Genomic DNA, 16,816 nt, shown 5'->3' on the forward strand with positions numbered 1-16,816 from the left:
CCTTCTTCTCTGGAGGCAGGGCCGTGGACCGGAGCCAGGCGTGCCGACGCAGGACCACCGAAGTTGCCATCGCTCGCGCTGCAGAGTCGGCGGCGTCCTTGCCAGCTGTCATTTGCTGTTTTGACAGCTTCACGGCCTCGGCTTGGAGGGCCTTAACCAGGTGGCGGCGATCCTCCGGGAGGTCGGAGAGGTAAGAGGACAGCCTCTTCCACAGGAATAGATTATAGGATCCCATTATGGCCTGGAAGTTGGCAATACGGAATCCCAGAGACGCGGATGAGTAGAGTTTCCTGCCTACGCCATCCAGCTTTCTGCCCTCTCGGTCCGCCGGGGCCGACGAGGAACCGGAACGGAACCGAGCCTGACCCTCCTCAGCCACGATCGACGAGGGTTTCGGGTGATTGAAGAGGTACGGGCAATCATCTTGCTTTAAACGGTAGTACCGTTCTACCTTCTTTGCCGTCGCGGACAGGGACGCCGGCGTCTGCCAGAGCGCGAGAGCGTTATCAACAAAATCCTCCACAGGGGGAAACGCCACCGACGCGGGGGACCCGGAATACAGCGCCTCCAGCAGCTTACTCTTGGGCTTGGAGGTCGTGGAGGAGACGTCTATCTCCAGCGCGGCGGCCATCCGCACCATTTGTTCGGAGAACAGCCTGTAATCGTCATTCGGGGACGATGAGCGGGGCCCACCCACGGTGTCATCCGGGGAAGGATCCGAGGCCGCGTCTGAAGAGCACTCCGACGGGGACGCCAGACCTTCCTCATCCTCGGAATCCGAAAACTCCGGCGAGGTTTGCGTCGGAACCGAAGACCGGTGAGCGGTCGGGGCCGACGGATAAGTTGCAGGAACCGGCGGTCGCAGAGGCAAGCCCGGAGGTGGAGGAGCGGGTGCTGGGAGCCCGACTGGCTGAGCCGGAACGGAGACCATCGGAACCGACGGATGTTGCAGGAAGGGCAGCGACTGCTGGAACCACGCCACAAAATCCTGCCAGGAGGTCATGTTCCCAACCCCCGCGACCGGCTGGCAAGGGGGCAGAGGAGCAGGCACCGGGGCAGGCCAGCGAAGAGGCATCGGAACCGACGAGGTAGACGGCAGTGGAACGGAGGCCTCTGAAGGCGCCGGGGCGGACGGCAGGGAGCGCTCAAAAGATTGGAACGGTTCCGGGAAAGGCGGAAACGGCATGAATTCCTCGGGAACCGACGGAGGAGGCGTGCAAGGAGGCGACGGGGTGTGGAGACTCACCACATCGTCGGGTATCAGGACTGGTTCGGCCGGAGAACCAGGCAGCACAGTCGGAGCCGGGGACAACGCACGGCCCTTGGCCCTCGACTTCGCCTTGGCCTTCTTGGACGGGGGCTCCGAAACAGCCTCCGGAACCGAAGGCTTGGTGGAGGACTTCGGCTTGGGCGCGGAACGCTTCTTGGCCTTCCGGCTCGAAGGACGATCCCCGGAACCGGAATCAGGTCGGGCCTCCGGAACGGGTTGCCCCGTCGGTTCCGAGGGGAGCGGCTCTGGCGACTTACGAGACGGCGCCGGTGACGGAGCGGCGGAGCGCGGCCTATCTCCCAAAGAGCCCGATGGCTTGGGGGGGAGAAGGTTGGCATCCCACAAGAAGGCACGGAGCCTGGCCTTCCGATCACTCCTTGCCTTCGGAGTGAAGGACATACAAATGGAGCAGCGCTCGACAACATGCCCCTCGCCCAGGCAGATGAGGCAGAGCTCATGGCCGTCCGAATGGGTCATCTTAGTGCCGCATTTATGACACTTTTTAAACAAAGATGTCTGCGACATAATGAACGGTATCTCCCGACAGAAGACAAGGGGAAAATACCGACCAGCAGAAGAAACGATCCAAAACTCCGAAGAGACGCTGTGAAACGAACGCTAGACAATAAGAACCTTTTCGACGGCGGCGAAAAAGGAACTGAGGGAATGCCGGGGACGTTCGGATATATATGCATTCAAAATTGGCGGGAACACCAGCGCGCATGCGCGGTGGATCCGAACGTCCCCCTCACATCTCTTAGAGCTAGAAAAATCTTTTCCGCGGCTGGCCTGCGCCTGCGCAGTCCCAATGTGGGGCTGCACAGAAGGACGAAGACGATCTACTGGCGACACCCGCGAGGACGACTAAAGAAGAGGTTAAAAGCGCCATTTTGGAGGTCCGTCGGGCTTCTTCAAAATATGCAACAAAGCGACAGTTGCCTCGTGAGATCATTATTGACTTTTCAACTAAAAAGATTCGGGACACCATCCTATATAACTCATACAATGCGGATTTGGACTTTATGGGTTTGAAAGTCAAGATTTTGAAGGACGTTCCATTTCTAGTCCGGAAACGGCGTTTTAAATATAAAAAGTTTGCAGCTCTTCTGAGGGACCATGGAATAAAGTACAAATGGTTATTCCCGGAAGGAATATGGTTCAGATATAAAGATCAGGCCTATAAGATATTATCAGAAGATCAACTAAAGGATTTTGAGAATAAAAACCCAGAATTCTGCTGCACCAAGAACGAAGAAAAGGAGGAGCCGGAGGGGGGGGGGAAGAGGAGAGCATTGCAACAGCAGTTGCACAGAGAGAATTGCGTCCGGGACCCAGAAGGGGGAGGAAAGTTTAATCAGAATTTGAAATGTTTATTCTCTGTATGATTAACCACTCCATCATTATTCTATGGAGCTATTTTTGTATTATGACAGTATGAAGGGAAACATTGAAGTGTAGTGTTTAGTGTTTGTAGTTCATTCCCCCCCCTTTTTCTTTTTCCACTCCCCTTTGTCCCTTCCCTCTTCCCTTTCCTTGTGATAGTCTGGTGTAGTGTTTTGTAGTTATGAAAAATAAAAAAATTTATAAAAAAAAAAAATATTCCTAGCAACAGGGGATGGACTTCCTGCAGCCATCTGCTAACCCGGAGGTGACTTTCTGCTGACCCGGAAGTAGTGATTTGCTGGCCTGGAAGTGACATTTTCATGAACCAAAACAAATCGATTTGTGAACAGGGGAAGGTTCGTGAAAGTTCGTTGTTTGTGAAACATGACAAACCACGAACTACATGGTTTGGTTTTTTTCTGGTTTGTGCCCATCTCTACTCCCTTGCTTCAGTTTGGTTCTGCTGAGATTCTCTGGTTTGGTGTTGATTCTGCTAGGATTCACTGGTTTGACATTGGGCTTTGTTGATTCTGTTTGCACTGAGAGGCTCGGTCAGTGTGTTTGCTCTTGTGTGTTTGGCTAAGCCTCTTTTTTAGGCTTCTGCCTTTACCTGGTGAAAGCATCAGCTAATATCCCCCCATAGGAAATAATGAAGAGTGGCTGAGGGCACCTTTTCAGGAGCCCACAGAATTGGATCCCTTGACCCAATCATTGAAATTTGGGGAGGTCTTTAGTGGACAGGCAGACCTAGGTTCTCTGCAACTTTGATGCGGCTTGCTTGAAAAATGGCCCCCACCAGAAAAATCACACCATAGGGAATAATGAAACCAAATATATTTGGAATTCCGGATAAAACCCAAATCCAAACACTGTACCTGTATTTTTGGACCTGAATACTGGGAATCCAAAATATATATGGTATTCCAGATACCTGAATCCAAAAAAATACCCTTTTTGTTTGTTTTTTAAAGCGTACACCTCTATACAACACCCACAGAGGAAGACTCAAGTTAACAGAAAGTGTTAAACCATTATTTTTAATGGATAGAAGGAAAAATCTAACAAATTGGAAGGATGATCCAGTTCTTCTCCAGACTAATTCCTTTGTGTACGCAGAGCAATATAAGCTAATTTAAATATTGGCTCCCTCCTGACTCTACTGGATATGCTCTCTGACAATGAGAGCTGTGTGCAAGCATTCCATGCAATGGAGGAAGTGGATCATTCCCTCAAGATTAAAATGCTTCCTAGATACGTTCTCAAAATCCACATTACAATCATTATTAACCATTTTAATTTATTGTAAATTATGGTTCTCACTCTGTCTTCCTTCTTAGGCAACTGGTCGTTAATAAGAGACTTTGTGCGCCTTAAGAAGTAACCACCCATTTTCTGAGCCAGCCTCTGCATTGCCTTTCGTCCTGTTGCTAACTCTCTTCTAGTTGCTGTGTGCCTCTGGCCATGCTCTACTGGATCAGAAAACTCCTTCTTGAATCGAGCTTCACTACCCAGAAGTCCTGGTATAGCCCTTCAAGGGAGACAGAGAGAAAAATGAGAGACCTACTGCCATCCTTTAGATTCTCGGTGTTGTTAAACAGTATTTCCCAACCACTCTAGTTACAGGGCTACTGTACATATTACCTACAAACACCATATTTATCACTGCATGTAGATGTGACATGCCCATATTAATACCCATATTAATATAACTATAGAATTCATGTTTGCAAATATACAATTATTGTGTGCATATGTTATGTGTTACATATACACAAAAAACATTTAATAGGTGATTAAATAAAATGACCCTATATTCAACCTATTCTTTAATGTAACTTACCAGTCCATGACACACCAAAGTTCTTTCATGTTGTTCTGTAGAATTGTCCCAGTGAGTCCTATTCGAACACTACATGTTAGTGCTTTCATGGTTTGAGTTATCTGAGCCTTGGGATTCCGGATTCTATGCACTTCATCTACAATGATAGCTGACCATTTTAGGCTGTGAAATGACAGGAAATAATGACTATCTTCCTATATCTTCCATATATATGGCTGGATCCAAAGTACAATACTCATATCCACTGCACCCTCAAAAAACCTCCACCACAGATTAGGCAAGCTGTACAATAAGCACTGGCAGCTATGTTGGTATATACTGTGGGAAGGAAGAATCTGAAAAACACTTTCTCCTCTGCCAGTACACATACTCAGTAGAAAATGAACTTTGGATCCAACTCATAATATTTTTAATAAGTTATTTCCAATGAGATTTTGCATAATGAAAAAGCTCTAACATGTACATTGGCTCTTCAAGGCTTTGGAGAGATGGTAATATAGCACAAAAATAATACTTTGGTTTTTAAAAAAATGCAGCAGGTAACCAAATAAAAAGCAATGGAAAGGAAAAACTTTGGGATGTATACATAAAAAGATACTTAATTAACTGTGTCAACCATCAAAGAAGTTGAATGGTTTCAATAGCCTAGCATCAAAGGCTGCAGAAGAGATTATTCCCCACTCAGGCAGCATCCACCTCTGAGTGATTTAATCTAATGTACTACATTATTATCCCACCCTTTCTCCATGGAGGTCAGGACAGTGTATGCTGTTCTCCAATTTATCCTCATAACGTCAATGCAAGGTAGGTGAGGCAGAAAGTGAGTGACTGGCCCAAGATCACCCAAGAGAGTGAGATTCATCACAGAATGAGGATTTGAACTAAGTCTCCCAGATCTTAGTTCAGACATTCTCAAGCTTTCAAAGATGGGTGCCTTTGGAATTCTGGCACAGTGGTGGGCACAACTACAGAATGGCCACCACAGGAGACAGAGCCAACAGCAAAATGGCCAGCACAGGAGTGGGGGAAAAACACAGAATGTCAGGGAGAAAGGTTATACATAACCCTAATAGTAACTCCAGCATTTCAGGAAGAAGCCCAGTTTAACAGGAGGACTTTTAAAACAAATACTGTTTTAAAACATTTTCTTGCATGCACACAGCTTACCTTGACTTACTCGGTGAAAATCCTTGTGCTGTGGTAGCAACTGCTCCCAAAGCAAAAATTTTAAATATCTCCTCAGCCAATCAGATCTCCAACAGCCAATAAGAAGCTCTGCTGGGCAAAAGTCCCATCTGGCTCTGCCCACTTTCTAAAAAGTCCCATCTATGGGACTCTATGGCAAATATGGGCACTGTACTGGGGTCCCCATCCCAGTTCAGCACCTTAACACTATATCACAGTGTTTATATTTATTAATATTGGGCATTTTTGTCAGCAGTTAGCTTCTTCTTCACCTTATGACATTCATTTTTCAAAACTGCATTTTAAGGAAGCAAGACTAGGATCTTTAATCAAAGCTTTGGCATTTTTAAAGAGATCACCAAGAGTACTGCTGAAACCCTCTAAAGGATCTGGCCAACAACCAACATTACTCATTGAAAATTAACCTGGAAATATTACAAGAGAAGGGTTTGTCACTTCCAAGGAAGCCTTTATCTAGATAAGAGAGGATTCTGAAATTATAGTTGCTGTACAGAAATACATACTCTTTTAACAAAATAATTTGAACAGTTGTATTATACTGTATTGTATACATTTAAAGACATATTCCCCCCAAACAAAGCATATTTAATTAGAAGTAAGTCCTACTAAGTTCAACGGAGGTTGCTTATAAATGAAGGCATAAGACTCAGGCCATATGTATATAAGCCCGCTGATGCGGGGAGGGCGGAATATAAATGTAATAAATGTAATTAAAATTAAAATAAATTAAATAATCCACACATTTTCTCTAAAATTCACTAGAAGACTTCAAAGGTTCATATAATCCTCCTGATTATTACTAATATTCTAGGCTTTGGAATAACTAATCATGCTAATAATAACTGTCCAGTTCAGTTACCTGTTGAGCTCATCCAAATATTGGTGAAGAGTCTTATATGTAGTTAGCACAATCTCACATTTCCCCTGTTTGATTCGATTAAGGTCATAGTCCTTTCTACTGCCATACAAAACTATAACCCTGAAATAACCCCACGTGTCCAATTCTTCTTTCCAATTATAAAGCACAGAAAGAGGGGTCACAATCAGGAAAGTCTAAAAATGAAGAACACATGACATTGATGCTGAATAAATATAAAATGCGTTTTGGTACAGAATTAACACACTGCTTTGTTTCATTAAACAGACACTGACATCTTACTTTCAATTGCCTGAAGAGGACACAGGTAAGAGAGAGCTGAGGGGGGAAAATTAAGCTCCTCCAGATCTCTAAAATGTAGTAATGGGAATTTGCTTCACACACAAAAAAGGAAACACTATAATTTCTTCATGGTAGTCCTGCACATTGTGACCTACAGGGCGAATGCAGCCAAGCAGCCTTATTTTGTGGCCAGCCAATGATTGAACATCCCTCCCCCAACTCCATTTTTGAAGTCCTACACAGGCAACAACTAAGGAGGTTTATTAAGCCCCTGCTGGGCAAACCACATGTGATCCAGCCAATAAACATGAGGGAAATTTAACCCCTACTCAGGTGAATCAGAATTGTACTTATGGTTATAAGGCCCAAATAAGTCCCATTCAGATTGTTACTAATGCCACCTCTAGGGCTGTGCATGAGTGGGTAGATTCGGTATTCCCACTTCGGGTTTGTCCGAAGCGGGAAACCGTTTTGGAATACCCCTAAATCCGAAGCGGCAAGCCGCTTCAGATTCGGGGTTCAGGAATTGTTTCGGTATGCTCCGTGAAGATTCGGAGCATACTGAAGCGGGGGGGGAACTCCCCACCACCACCACCACCACCCCTCCCTGGGGCAACCCCTCAACCCCCCACCCCCCCAGGGGAGACCCCACCCCACCCCCCGGGGAGACCCCTCCACCCCCCACCCACTTACCTGGGTTATCAGCTGGGTGGTGGTGGTGGCACAAGGCTGCATGGCCTGGAGCCAGCCGGCTCCTCTGCCGCCGCACCACTGCCCAAGGCTGTGGGGTGGTGGGGAAGGCCGGAGCCACCACCTCCGTCCCTTCCCGCCCCTCAAATGGCCGCGACGTGCCGGTGCCACAGCGGCCATTTGAGGGGCAGGAAGGGCTTTCTCCGCCTCCTCCGGCCCTTCCTGCCCCTCAAATGGCCACCGCGGCGCCGGCACGCTGCGGCCATTTGAGGGGCAGGAAGGGCCAGAGGAGGCAGCTCCAGCCTTCCCTACCCCCCCCCCCCCGCAGGCTCAGGCGGCAGTGGCAGAGGAGCCAGCCTGGAGCCACCGCAAGATAGGTGGCGGGGGAGATGGGGGGGTTAATGTTTAAAGGGCTCTGCCACTGCTTGCAAGCAGCGGCGGGGCCCTTTAAACAAGCCCAAAAGCTTCCCGAAACATTTCCGAATGCTTCAGAAAGCTTTGCTTCGGGGAATACTGAAGCATTCCGAATTGGGTTGCTTCGGGTAACTTTACCCGAAGCAAAACCCGAAGCGCACATCCCTAGCCACCTCCTATCACAGCCGGAGAAGACCAAGAGAAACTGAGAACATTTTCCAGAAAGAGGAAGTAGCTGTCAAAATATTTCTCAAAGCTTTTAAAACATAAAAGCCTACTGTAAGAATCTGCCAAGTGACTTTCCAAAAGAATCCACTGTGGTTAGTAAAGCTTTATTGAAAAGCTGCTAATATCATGATCTTACTGGATTCTTTGTCAGGAATGAGGTACAAGCAAGTATCAGGAACATATCATTCACAGGCTAGCATTCCCCACCTTCCCTAGAGGCTGGCTAATTCGACTGGAAAATGCAGGGGATGACACACAGGGTTTCAAGGTTATGTAGGCTCCTTTCTCAAAGGCTAGGAGCAAGCATAGTCTAGAAGAGATGATTTCAGGAACACAGATTCACATCCCATGAAAGTGAAGAAACAGCTTACAGCACAGCTTAATTGTAACAGATAATTATATCATCCAGGCCCAGCCCTCAGACACATATGGCTGATGCTGCCAGCATTTGACACCTAGTCACTTATCCTTTCTCCAAATGGCTAAAAATACTACAGTCAGTCAGACGTACTGTTATTTAAGACATGCATTTTGAAATCAATGGGACAACATCAATTGGAGTCATCACATAAAATAATCATCTGCGATAACACAGATTGATTGAAAGAACCTAGTTGCCACAAGAGACATCTGAGAGCTGCAAATTTCAACATCAGGTTGAATAACAAATGCAGAGCAACTGTGCTTAGACCAGCAAGGTCAAAGAACTAGATCCATCACAGATGAAATGTTTGGTTTTCGGAGTTCTGTCACAATTAACTAGAAAAAGATCTGGCTGAGCTAAATAACAGTAAGACAATTCACGCTGCAAAATGTGTAGCTGAAGCAGATAATGGGATATATTGGACAAAACCCAGAAACAACACCAAATCATATATTCTCCTTTGATATGCTGTGCAAAATAATGAAATGCCTTGTATATAATCCCAACTTCCAGACATGACACGTTCAAAAGATCTGTTCCTGGGGCCCTTCTAACTGCTTACAAAATTAATCACTTTTAATTAACCACTCAAATGAGTCTTTATAGGGCTCTTTTTAGAGGCAAAGGAATTAAACCTCTGTAGAGCAAACCAGCTTTACAGATTACTAGGATTTACTGTAAGGTATTTTTATTAGGGATTGCATAGTGCTTTAGATCACATTTTATTTTCATTCCCGTTTTACATTTCCATTTTACATGGAAGCAGTTCTCACTGAGAGAAGGAAGGCAAAATGGTATAGCCCAATCTCATCAGATCTCAGAAGCTGAGCAGGGTTGTAACTTGGATGGGGGACCAGCAAGAAAGACTTGGCAGAGGAAGGCAAGTGCTTCTCACTTGCCTTGGTTGCGACTTGACAGCACGTACATAAATAATTTCCACTGAAATATGATATCCGTAAGTACTACCTATGTTGATTAGGTATCAATGATTTTCAAAATGGTGCGTTAAAGGTTGCTTTTCAGTACTGTATGAAGTGTCATTCTAAATTGCTTATAGAACTCCCAAAATATTGATCTGGTTATAACAAAAATGAAACTTACAGTAACAAATGGCCACTGAAAATTTTGTGTAAAATGTCCTTGCTGATAGCCAAGGTCTCAAAACTGTCAAAGACTCAATGTGATCCATCAACGGGCATTCAGCATTGATATAGCTGACATACGAAAGGTCAAGAAGTATAGAAACAGGTAGGTTACTAAGCAGAACATGACTGGAGCAGCAGCCAATGCCAATGTAGCTACATAGGGAGAACCACAGAAACAGGAAAAAGAAGGACCCTTCTGCCCTTGTATAATAATGTGTTGGTAACAGCTAATTCTTGAGCTGCTACTTAAATGGGGCTGGTGGGTTCTAAAAATCTGAATACTGCCCAAGTCACTCAACAGTTTGGGGCACACAGAGGAAAGACACAAATGTTGGTTTGGCAAATGTACAAACTTTTAAAAATAGTTTTTGTAACCCCTCCTCTCAAGCCGCCTTGAGCCCATTTGTGGGGAGGGCGGGATATAAGTCAAAATAAACAAATAAATAATAAATAAGCTACTGTATGAGCCCGCTCAGGTTACAGCAGCTGTAATAGAAAATGTAAAGGCTCAGTGATCAGATACACTACAACCCCCACCTAAAGATTCTTCTGATTCATTGTGCATACTGCAGTTGGGATCCACATACTCTGACAAACATATTTCCATTTAAAAATAAGTTTTCCTAATATCTTCAAGATGCCCTATTATAAGTGTGTCTAAATTAAGAACTCACATTCTTTAGAACAGATGGCTTTTCTTTTTTCATTGTTCTTAACAAAAAATCAGGCATGTTGTTTTCAATATCTGCACGCGTCCCTTTTTTATTTAGTACTGCAGCCAGAAATGAAATAACCTAGAGGGAAAAAACACAATTTGAAGCTGCCACACAGAACACCAGGAAAAAGACAGTGATAGCCAGAGAACATTTAGAACATATCATGGAATCAGTTATGTAACTCTACAATTTATCCAGTTTCAATCTTGGGTTCCCACTCTATCCAACGCCCACTAAACCAAATTTTGTTCTTAATAAAGGGAGGGGGGAATTGCCTAGAAATTATTTTTTAAAAAACTCACATAATAATTATGTCTTCCCCATTATGCCCATTGGAAGGGGACAAGATCATTCCAAAATGCTCTTAGCACAGCATGAATATACACCAGCCCAGGGCATCTATTCTGGCATTGTACTGAGAAGTCAAAAGTAAATGATGACAACATGGACAGTAAGGAGAGGAGATTAGGAGGAGTCCGCTGCCAATTCAGGGTATATTTCCACTCCATGTTTTGGCATAACATTATGCCCATAAAAGAAGTGGCATAAGTTACAAACACTCCCATTGTATTTTTATTTGCAAGTTTTATTTTATGTCATTTATACCTCACCTTTCTCCCCAATGGGAACCCAAAGCATCTTATGTCATTCTCTTCTCTGTTTTATCCTCACAACCGGCCCAAGACCACCCAGCAAGCTTCCATGGCAGAGTGGGGAACTGAACCTGGTCCAACATTCTGCCACTACACCACACGGTGGAACCACCACCCTCCTTGGGTCTGCAGAAATTTAGGCAGGATCCAAGACTATGTTACATCAGCATAGCCCTTGTGTAGCAACAGCAGCCAGCTTAACTAAACCATGGGATCACCCTGCAAACACGGCACACAAGCTAAGAATATGCCAGCATTCTGAAACCTGTAATTGTATTTCAAAAGGCAGTTCAACTTTAACTAGCAATGATTTTTAATTTATATTTTACTTAATTTTGATTTTGAGTATTTTTGTAGTGCCCCAAATCTTAGGAAGGGGCAGGGTAGAAATCTCAAAATAGAGAGAACTGCAAAGAAAAATGCTGCTTTCATTAGTGTCAAACCACAAAACAGTTAAGGGTGAATACTTGTATGTTTGCAGTTTAGTTTTACTGAGCTCTGTTGATTTGTGGATTATACTTGTAGAGTCCAGTTCAATGTGAAATGCTGGCTGTACAAAATAAAGGTATAAGAAAAGCAAAGAAACTGTTTGGGGGCTCCAAAAGCAAGGGGGTCTGGGACTTAAATGGTAAGAATAGTTCATCTCAGCCCTTTTTTGATGTTATGTTCACATTCTAACTGAACATCACTAGGAACCAAAAGATATTTACTTCAGGTTGGACCTCAGAGGCTTATGGCACAGGTAGCTTGCACTAGCATTCCACTGTACAGTTCGTGTTGAGCCACTCTGATCTATACTTGTTTTAAAACTTGAATTGAATGTGGCTGCTAGCGTGAAACACCAGGCCTCAACACAAACATATACTTCAAATTTCTAGAATTCTATAATTTTGCTGCTAATCACTCTCATATTGTTTATAGTCTATGCACAAAGTCTGAGAAACCTCATATAGTAGCATATGTTGGCATCAACTTATTTTTGTGATCAGTCAAAAGAACAAGGACCTGGTACAGCCAGCACTTCACTCTGCTTTCTAGCTTTGGTTGCTTCTAGTTAGCATTCCACTCCCTGGTTTCTTTATCTAAAAGTTCGCATCTCAATGAAGAAGTTTTCACTTTCCTACAATTTAACTGTATATAGTGTTCATCATTTTAAAAATAGCCCTGGGAAATCACAAAAAGAAAAGCAGCAAGATCACTGATGCAGATGTCTGACCTTCACTCACATACCTCACCCAATGCTATCCTCTATCTTTCTTTTGTATGCACAGTCCACTTCTTCCCCACAGAACCCTAATATATAACTTCTGCCAATCTAAGTGAGAGTTGTTCATGCTGTGCATCAAGCACATTTTTGAAGCACTAGGAATATGTTTTGTTACTTACTAAATTTCAATTTTTGTTTGTGGCTACTGTTTATATTAGAAATGTCCTGTCTTTTTTGGTGTATTTTATACAAGTGTTGTTTTGGTGTAGTGGTGCACAGTTCTTTAGCATCCAAGCAGCTAGAACTTTTTTAAAAAATACCAACAGAATAGTATTTCTTGTTTTTTTCTGGTAAAGTGCTTAAAACACTCACAATAACAGCACTACTTGCTCTGAGAAAGTATTATGTATAGAAGAGGACATGGTCTCCAGTCTTTTCCACTCATTTCTTTAAACAGGAACCACATGAGCAGACATTCTTGCCAAAAAACTCTGAAAGAGGATCCATGCAGGTACAGAAACCCATCAAAAGCAGGCAGTTTGCAGCACTAGTAGTTTTTAATGTGCTAATTTAACTACATGCAGTGCTGCCCTTGGTTTACTCTAGCATTAAAAACCAATATTGCTTTAACCAAGTTAATAAAATAGCCTGCCTTAAACCAGATGCTGATCACACAGTTCTGAAAGCTAGGCTTAAAACACAAATAATTTAAAAATAAATTGTTGTGGTAAATATTTGCATATAGATCATAGTTCAACTGCTCAGAAAAGAGATGTCTGTAACAGGAATCTGGTTTTGTCATTGTGATCCACTGCTATTATTGAGTATATTGACAGTGAGATAAGTAGCAAACTAAATATAAGAACCCTTCTTTGAAGAGAGAAGGTAACAAATCAGACAGAAACTAATCTAAGTAAATCGTATATTTTAATTCCTTGATTTCTCATGGAAGTATTTTATCCATTTAGTGATGCAATGAATTGCAATTCTGAGAAAATAATGTTACATTCTCCTATGCTGACAAGAAAGCATTTTTACAGGTTCTCTTTCCTCACAAACTATCATTTTGCAATGCATGCTATATACCCATGTCTGGGAAAGAGTGCAATAAAATTTCCCAACAGGCAATATAAAGGGCAAGTGGAAATTATCCTTGTTTTTAAAAGGATGTATAGACTGTGTACACACAATAGTCTTCTTGGATATTTCCAAAATAAAAGACCTTACACCAATCTTACCAATTGTCTCGGGGGGAGGCTGGCTTCTTCATCATCTTCCAGAAAGTGTGGACAGGATTATTATTTTATTCAGTAATAAAAGGAACCCCCACTGTTTTCATTATTATCAGTAATTCAATTTACTTCTAGAGAATATTTTATAGAACTGAAGATTCTAAGGGGGTATGTCCCACAAATCCATTCCACTGGGGATGGTGTTTTCCTGCATGGCAAGAAACCTACCACTAGCGAGACTGAACTAAGGAAGCTAATCCCAAGCTTCGAGCCCTTGTTAGAGAAGGAAAAGAATCAGGAAAAATATATTTATTTTAAAACTCAAGATCAAAAAACAAAAGGATCCAAAAAAGTTTCCTGCAAAGTATTCTTCTTCAGTATCCCCAACTCTTGTGATTTATATATACTTTTGTATTGTCGAAGGCTTTCACGGCCGGAGAACGATGGTTGTTCGGGGTTTTCCGGGCTGTATTGCCGTGGTCTTGGCATTGTAGTTCCTGACGTTTCGCCAGCAGCTGTGGCTGGCATCTTCAGAGGTGTAGCACCAAAAGACAGAGATCTCTCAGTGTCACAGTGTGGAAAAGATGTAGGTCATTTATATCTACTCAGGAGGGGTGGGGTTGAGCTGAGTCATTCTGTAAGAGTTTCCCAGGGTGTGGAATGCTAATGGCGGGAGGCTTCACTGTGTCCTGAGGCGGTTCTTTTGCATATGGATTGGTGCTTGATGTGCTAATCTTCTCTGCAGGGCTATTGTCGGGTGTGGAGTGATTTGTTGGCCTGGTGTTTTTCAGAACTGGAGCCCATGCTCTGTTCATTCTTAAGGTTTCTTCTTTCCTGTTGAAGTTTTGCTTATGCTTGTGAATTTCAATGGCTTCCCTGTGCAGTCTGACAAAGTAGTTGGAAGTGTTGTCCAGTATTTTGGTGTCCTGGAGTAGTTGGCTACTCCAGAAATGAAATCCGAAGAGCAATCAAACCCAGGATGAATCAAACAACCAAAGAAAAACAGTCTCCCACAGGAAAAGTGTTTTTGCCATATATCAAAGGAATTACTGATCAGATGGGAAAGCTTATGAAAAAGCATAACCTTCAAGCAGTATTCAGACCCACCCGAAAAATACAACAGATGCTACGATCAGCAAAAGACAGCAGAGATCCCCTCACCTCTGCAGGAGTATACCGTATACCCTGCAGCTGTGGACAAGTTTACATCGGGACCACAAAGCGTAGCATCCAGACAAGAATAAAAGAACATGAAAGACACTGCAGACTTGGACAGCCTGAAAAATCAGCAGTGGCTGAACATAGCCTAACTCAAACAGGGCACAGTATCTTATTCCAGGACACCAAAATACTGGACAACACTTCCAACTACTTTGTCAGACTGCACAGGGAAGCCATTGAAATTCACAAGCATAAGCAAAACTTCAACAGGAAAGAAGAAACCTTAAGAATGAACTGAGCATGGGCTCCAGTTCTGAAAAACACCAGGCCAACAAAACACTCCACACCCGACAATAGCCCTGCAGAGAAGATTAGCACATCAAGCACCAATCCATATGCAAAAGAACCGCCTCAGGACACAGTGAAGCCTCCCGCCATTAGCATTCCACACCCTGGGAAACTCTTACAGAATGACTCAGCTCAACCCCACCCCTCCTGAGTAAATGACCTACATCTTTTCCACACTGTGACACTGAGAGATCTCTGTCTTTTGGTGCTACACCTCTGAAGATGCCAGCCACAGCTGCTGGCGAAACGTCAGGAACTACAATGCCAAGACCACGGCAATACAGCCCGGAAAACCCCGAACAACCATCTATATATACTTTTGCCTTAAACTATACAGCCTTGCAATTTTTTTAAAGCCTAGGCACTCTCATATTGAACAGTGAGTATTCTTATAACAATTTCTGTTATGTTTCTTCTTCATTACTTATTTCAGAAATCTAAAATATGAGCACAATCCAGAGAAATATAAGGTCCTTTGATGGGCCTGATGAAGGTGTTCTAATGAAATCTTTCCTGTAACAATTCAGTCATTGGGCTTCAACAATTAGTTATAAAAGGAAAATGAATTTCAGCTGTAATTCTGGAATTTTGGTAAGCTGTTTATATTGAAAATAGCACTTATCGTGCTTCAAACACAATAAATTTTTACTTTAGAAAAAATGAACTCAGTACTCTTAGATAGATTTCATTTTTGTTTCACAAAAGGAACATATATTCTTTATTCTGTTCAAATTACCAAAATCAAAAACATTTGTATTGGTTCAATCTCTCATCAAAATACCTAAATAAAGCTACAGTAGAGCACCACAAATGCCTTGAAAAATATGAAACAAGATGAACCACATACATCTTAAACACAGCTTAAAATCTAAATTTGTTACACCATGTAAACCACTCATTTTTTTCCTAGAAAAAACAAAAAAACAAAAAAGAGAAGTTACCTGTATCGTCTTCCCAAGGCCCATGTCATCTCCAAGAATACATCCACGTTTATGAATATAGTGTCCATACAAAAAGAGGGCACCTTCCCTTTGATAATCACGCAGGTACCTATTAATTGTATAAGGGATATAATCCCCATCGATGGACAATTCAAAGGCAACACCGGGCGAGGGAAGCCTTCTGTCAGGAAAATAAGGCTTCTCCAAATCTTCATCATCAAATATGAAGCTCTTCTGAGCAGTAGTTTTAATTCTACAGAGTTTTGCTACGGATATTTTCCTTTCTTGAGAGCCACAAAAAGAAACAACTGCAAAAAAATTTCCATTCTCATCTGTTTCAAAGGATGTTATTGTGGCTTCACCAAGCCTTCCATTTTCAGAAAAAGGAGCCAGGCATCTATCACCAGCTTGCCAACTTTCTATTAAAAAGGACATATAAACGAAAATTAGTGTATTGTCATTTGTTTTAACTTTTCTAAAAATGAGAAAATGTTAGCTTGCTGGAAATTATGTAGGGAAAAGGTTGTATAACAATCCACCAATGTTACTACATTTTTCACCTCCCGCCAACACCCACACTGAGGATGACAGGACTGCATATAATAATAATGATAATGATAATAATGACATTCAATTTATATACCACTCTTCAGGACAACTTAATGACCACTCAGAGCGGTTTACAAATTACGTTATTATTATCCCCACAACAATCACCCTGTGAGGTGATTGAGCCAGTCATAGCTCTCAGCCTCACAAAGCTGGCTTCAAGCGGAGAAGTGAGGATCAATCCTGGTTC

General features: G+C 43.0%; 1 protein-coding gene across 1 annotated transcript in view; it reads right to left on the reverse strand.

Annotated features, from left to right (window-relative positions):
• ERCC6L2 (ERCC excision repair 6 like 2) overlaps positions 1 to 16,203 on the reverse strand; it is a 47,663-nt gene extending 31,460 nt beyond the window's left edge. Inside the window, exons 1-5 of the mRNA XM_054987450.1 lie at positions 16,018 to 16,203; positions 10,434 to 10,553; positions 6,559 to 6,752; positions 4,494 to 4,655; positions 3,974 to 4,181 (exon numbers count right to left, since the gene is read on the reverse strand). Coding sequence (XP_054843425.1) covers positions 3,974 to 4,181; positions 4,494 to 4,655; positions 6,559 to 6,752; positions 10,434 to 10,553; positions 16,018 to 16,041 — 708 coding nt within the window. The 5' untranslated portion in view covers positions 16,042 to 16,203. The remainder of the gene's footprint in view (positions 1 to 3,973; positions 4,182 to 4,493; positions 4,656 to 6,558; positions 6,753 to 10,433; positions 10,554 to 16,017) is intronic.
• Between the last annotated feature and the right edge of the window lie 613 nt (positions 16,204 to 16,816).

This window comes from Eublepharis macularius, chromosome 8, assembly GCF_028583425.1.
Source record: "Eublepharis macularius isolate TG4126 chromosome 8, MPM_Emac_v1.0, whole genome shotgun sequence".
Lineage (NCBI taxonomy): Eukaryota > Metazoa > Chordata > Lepidosauria > Squamata > Eublepharidae > Eublepharis > Eublepharis macularius.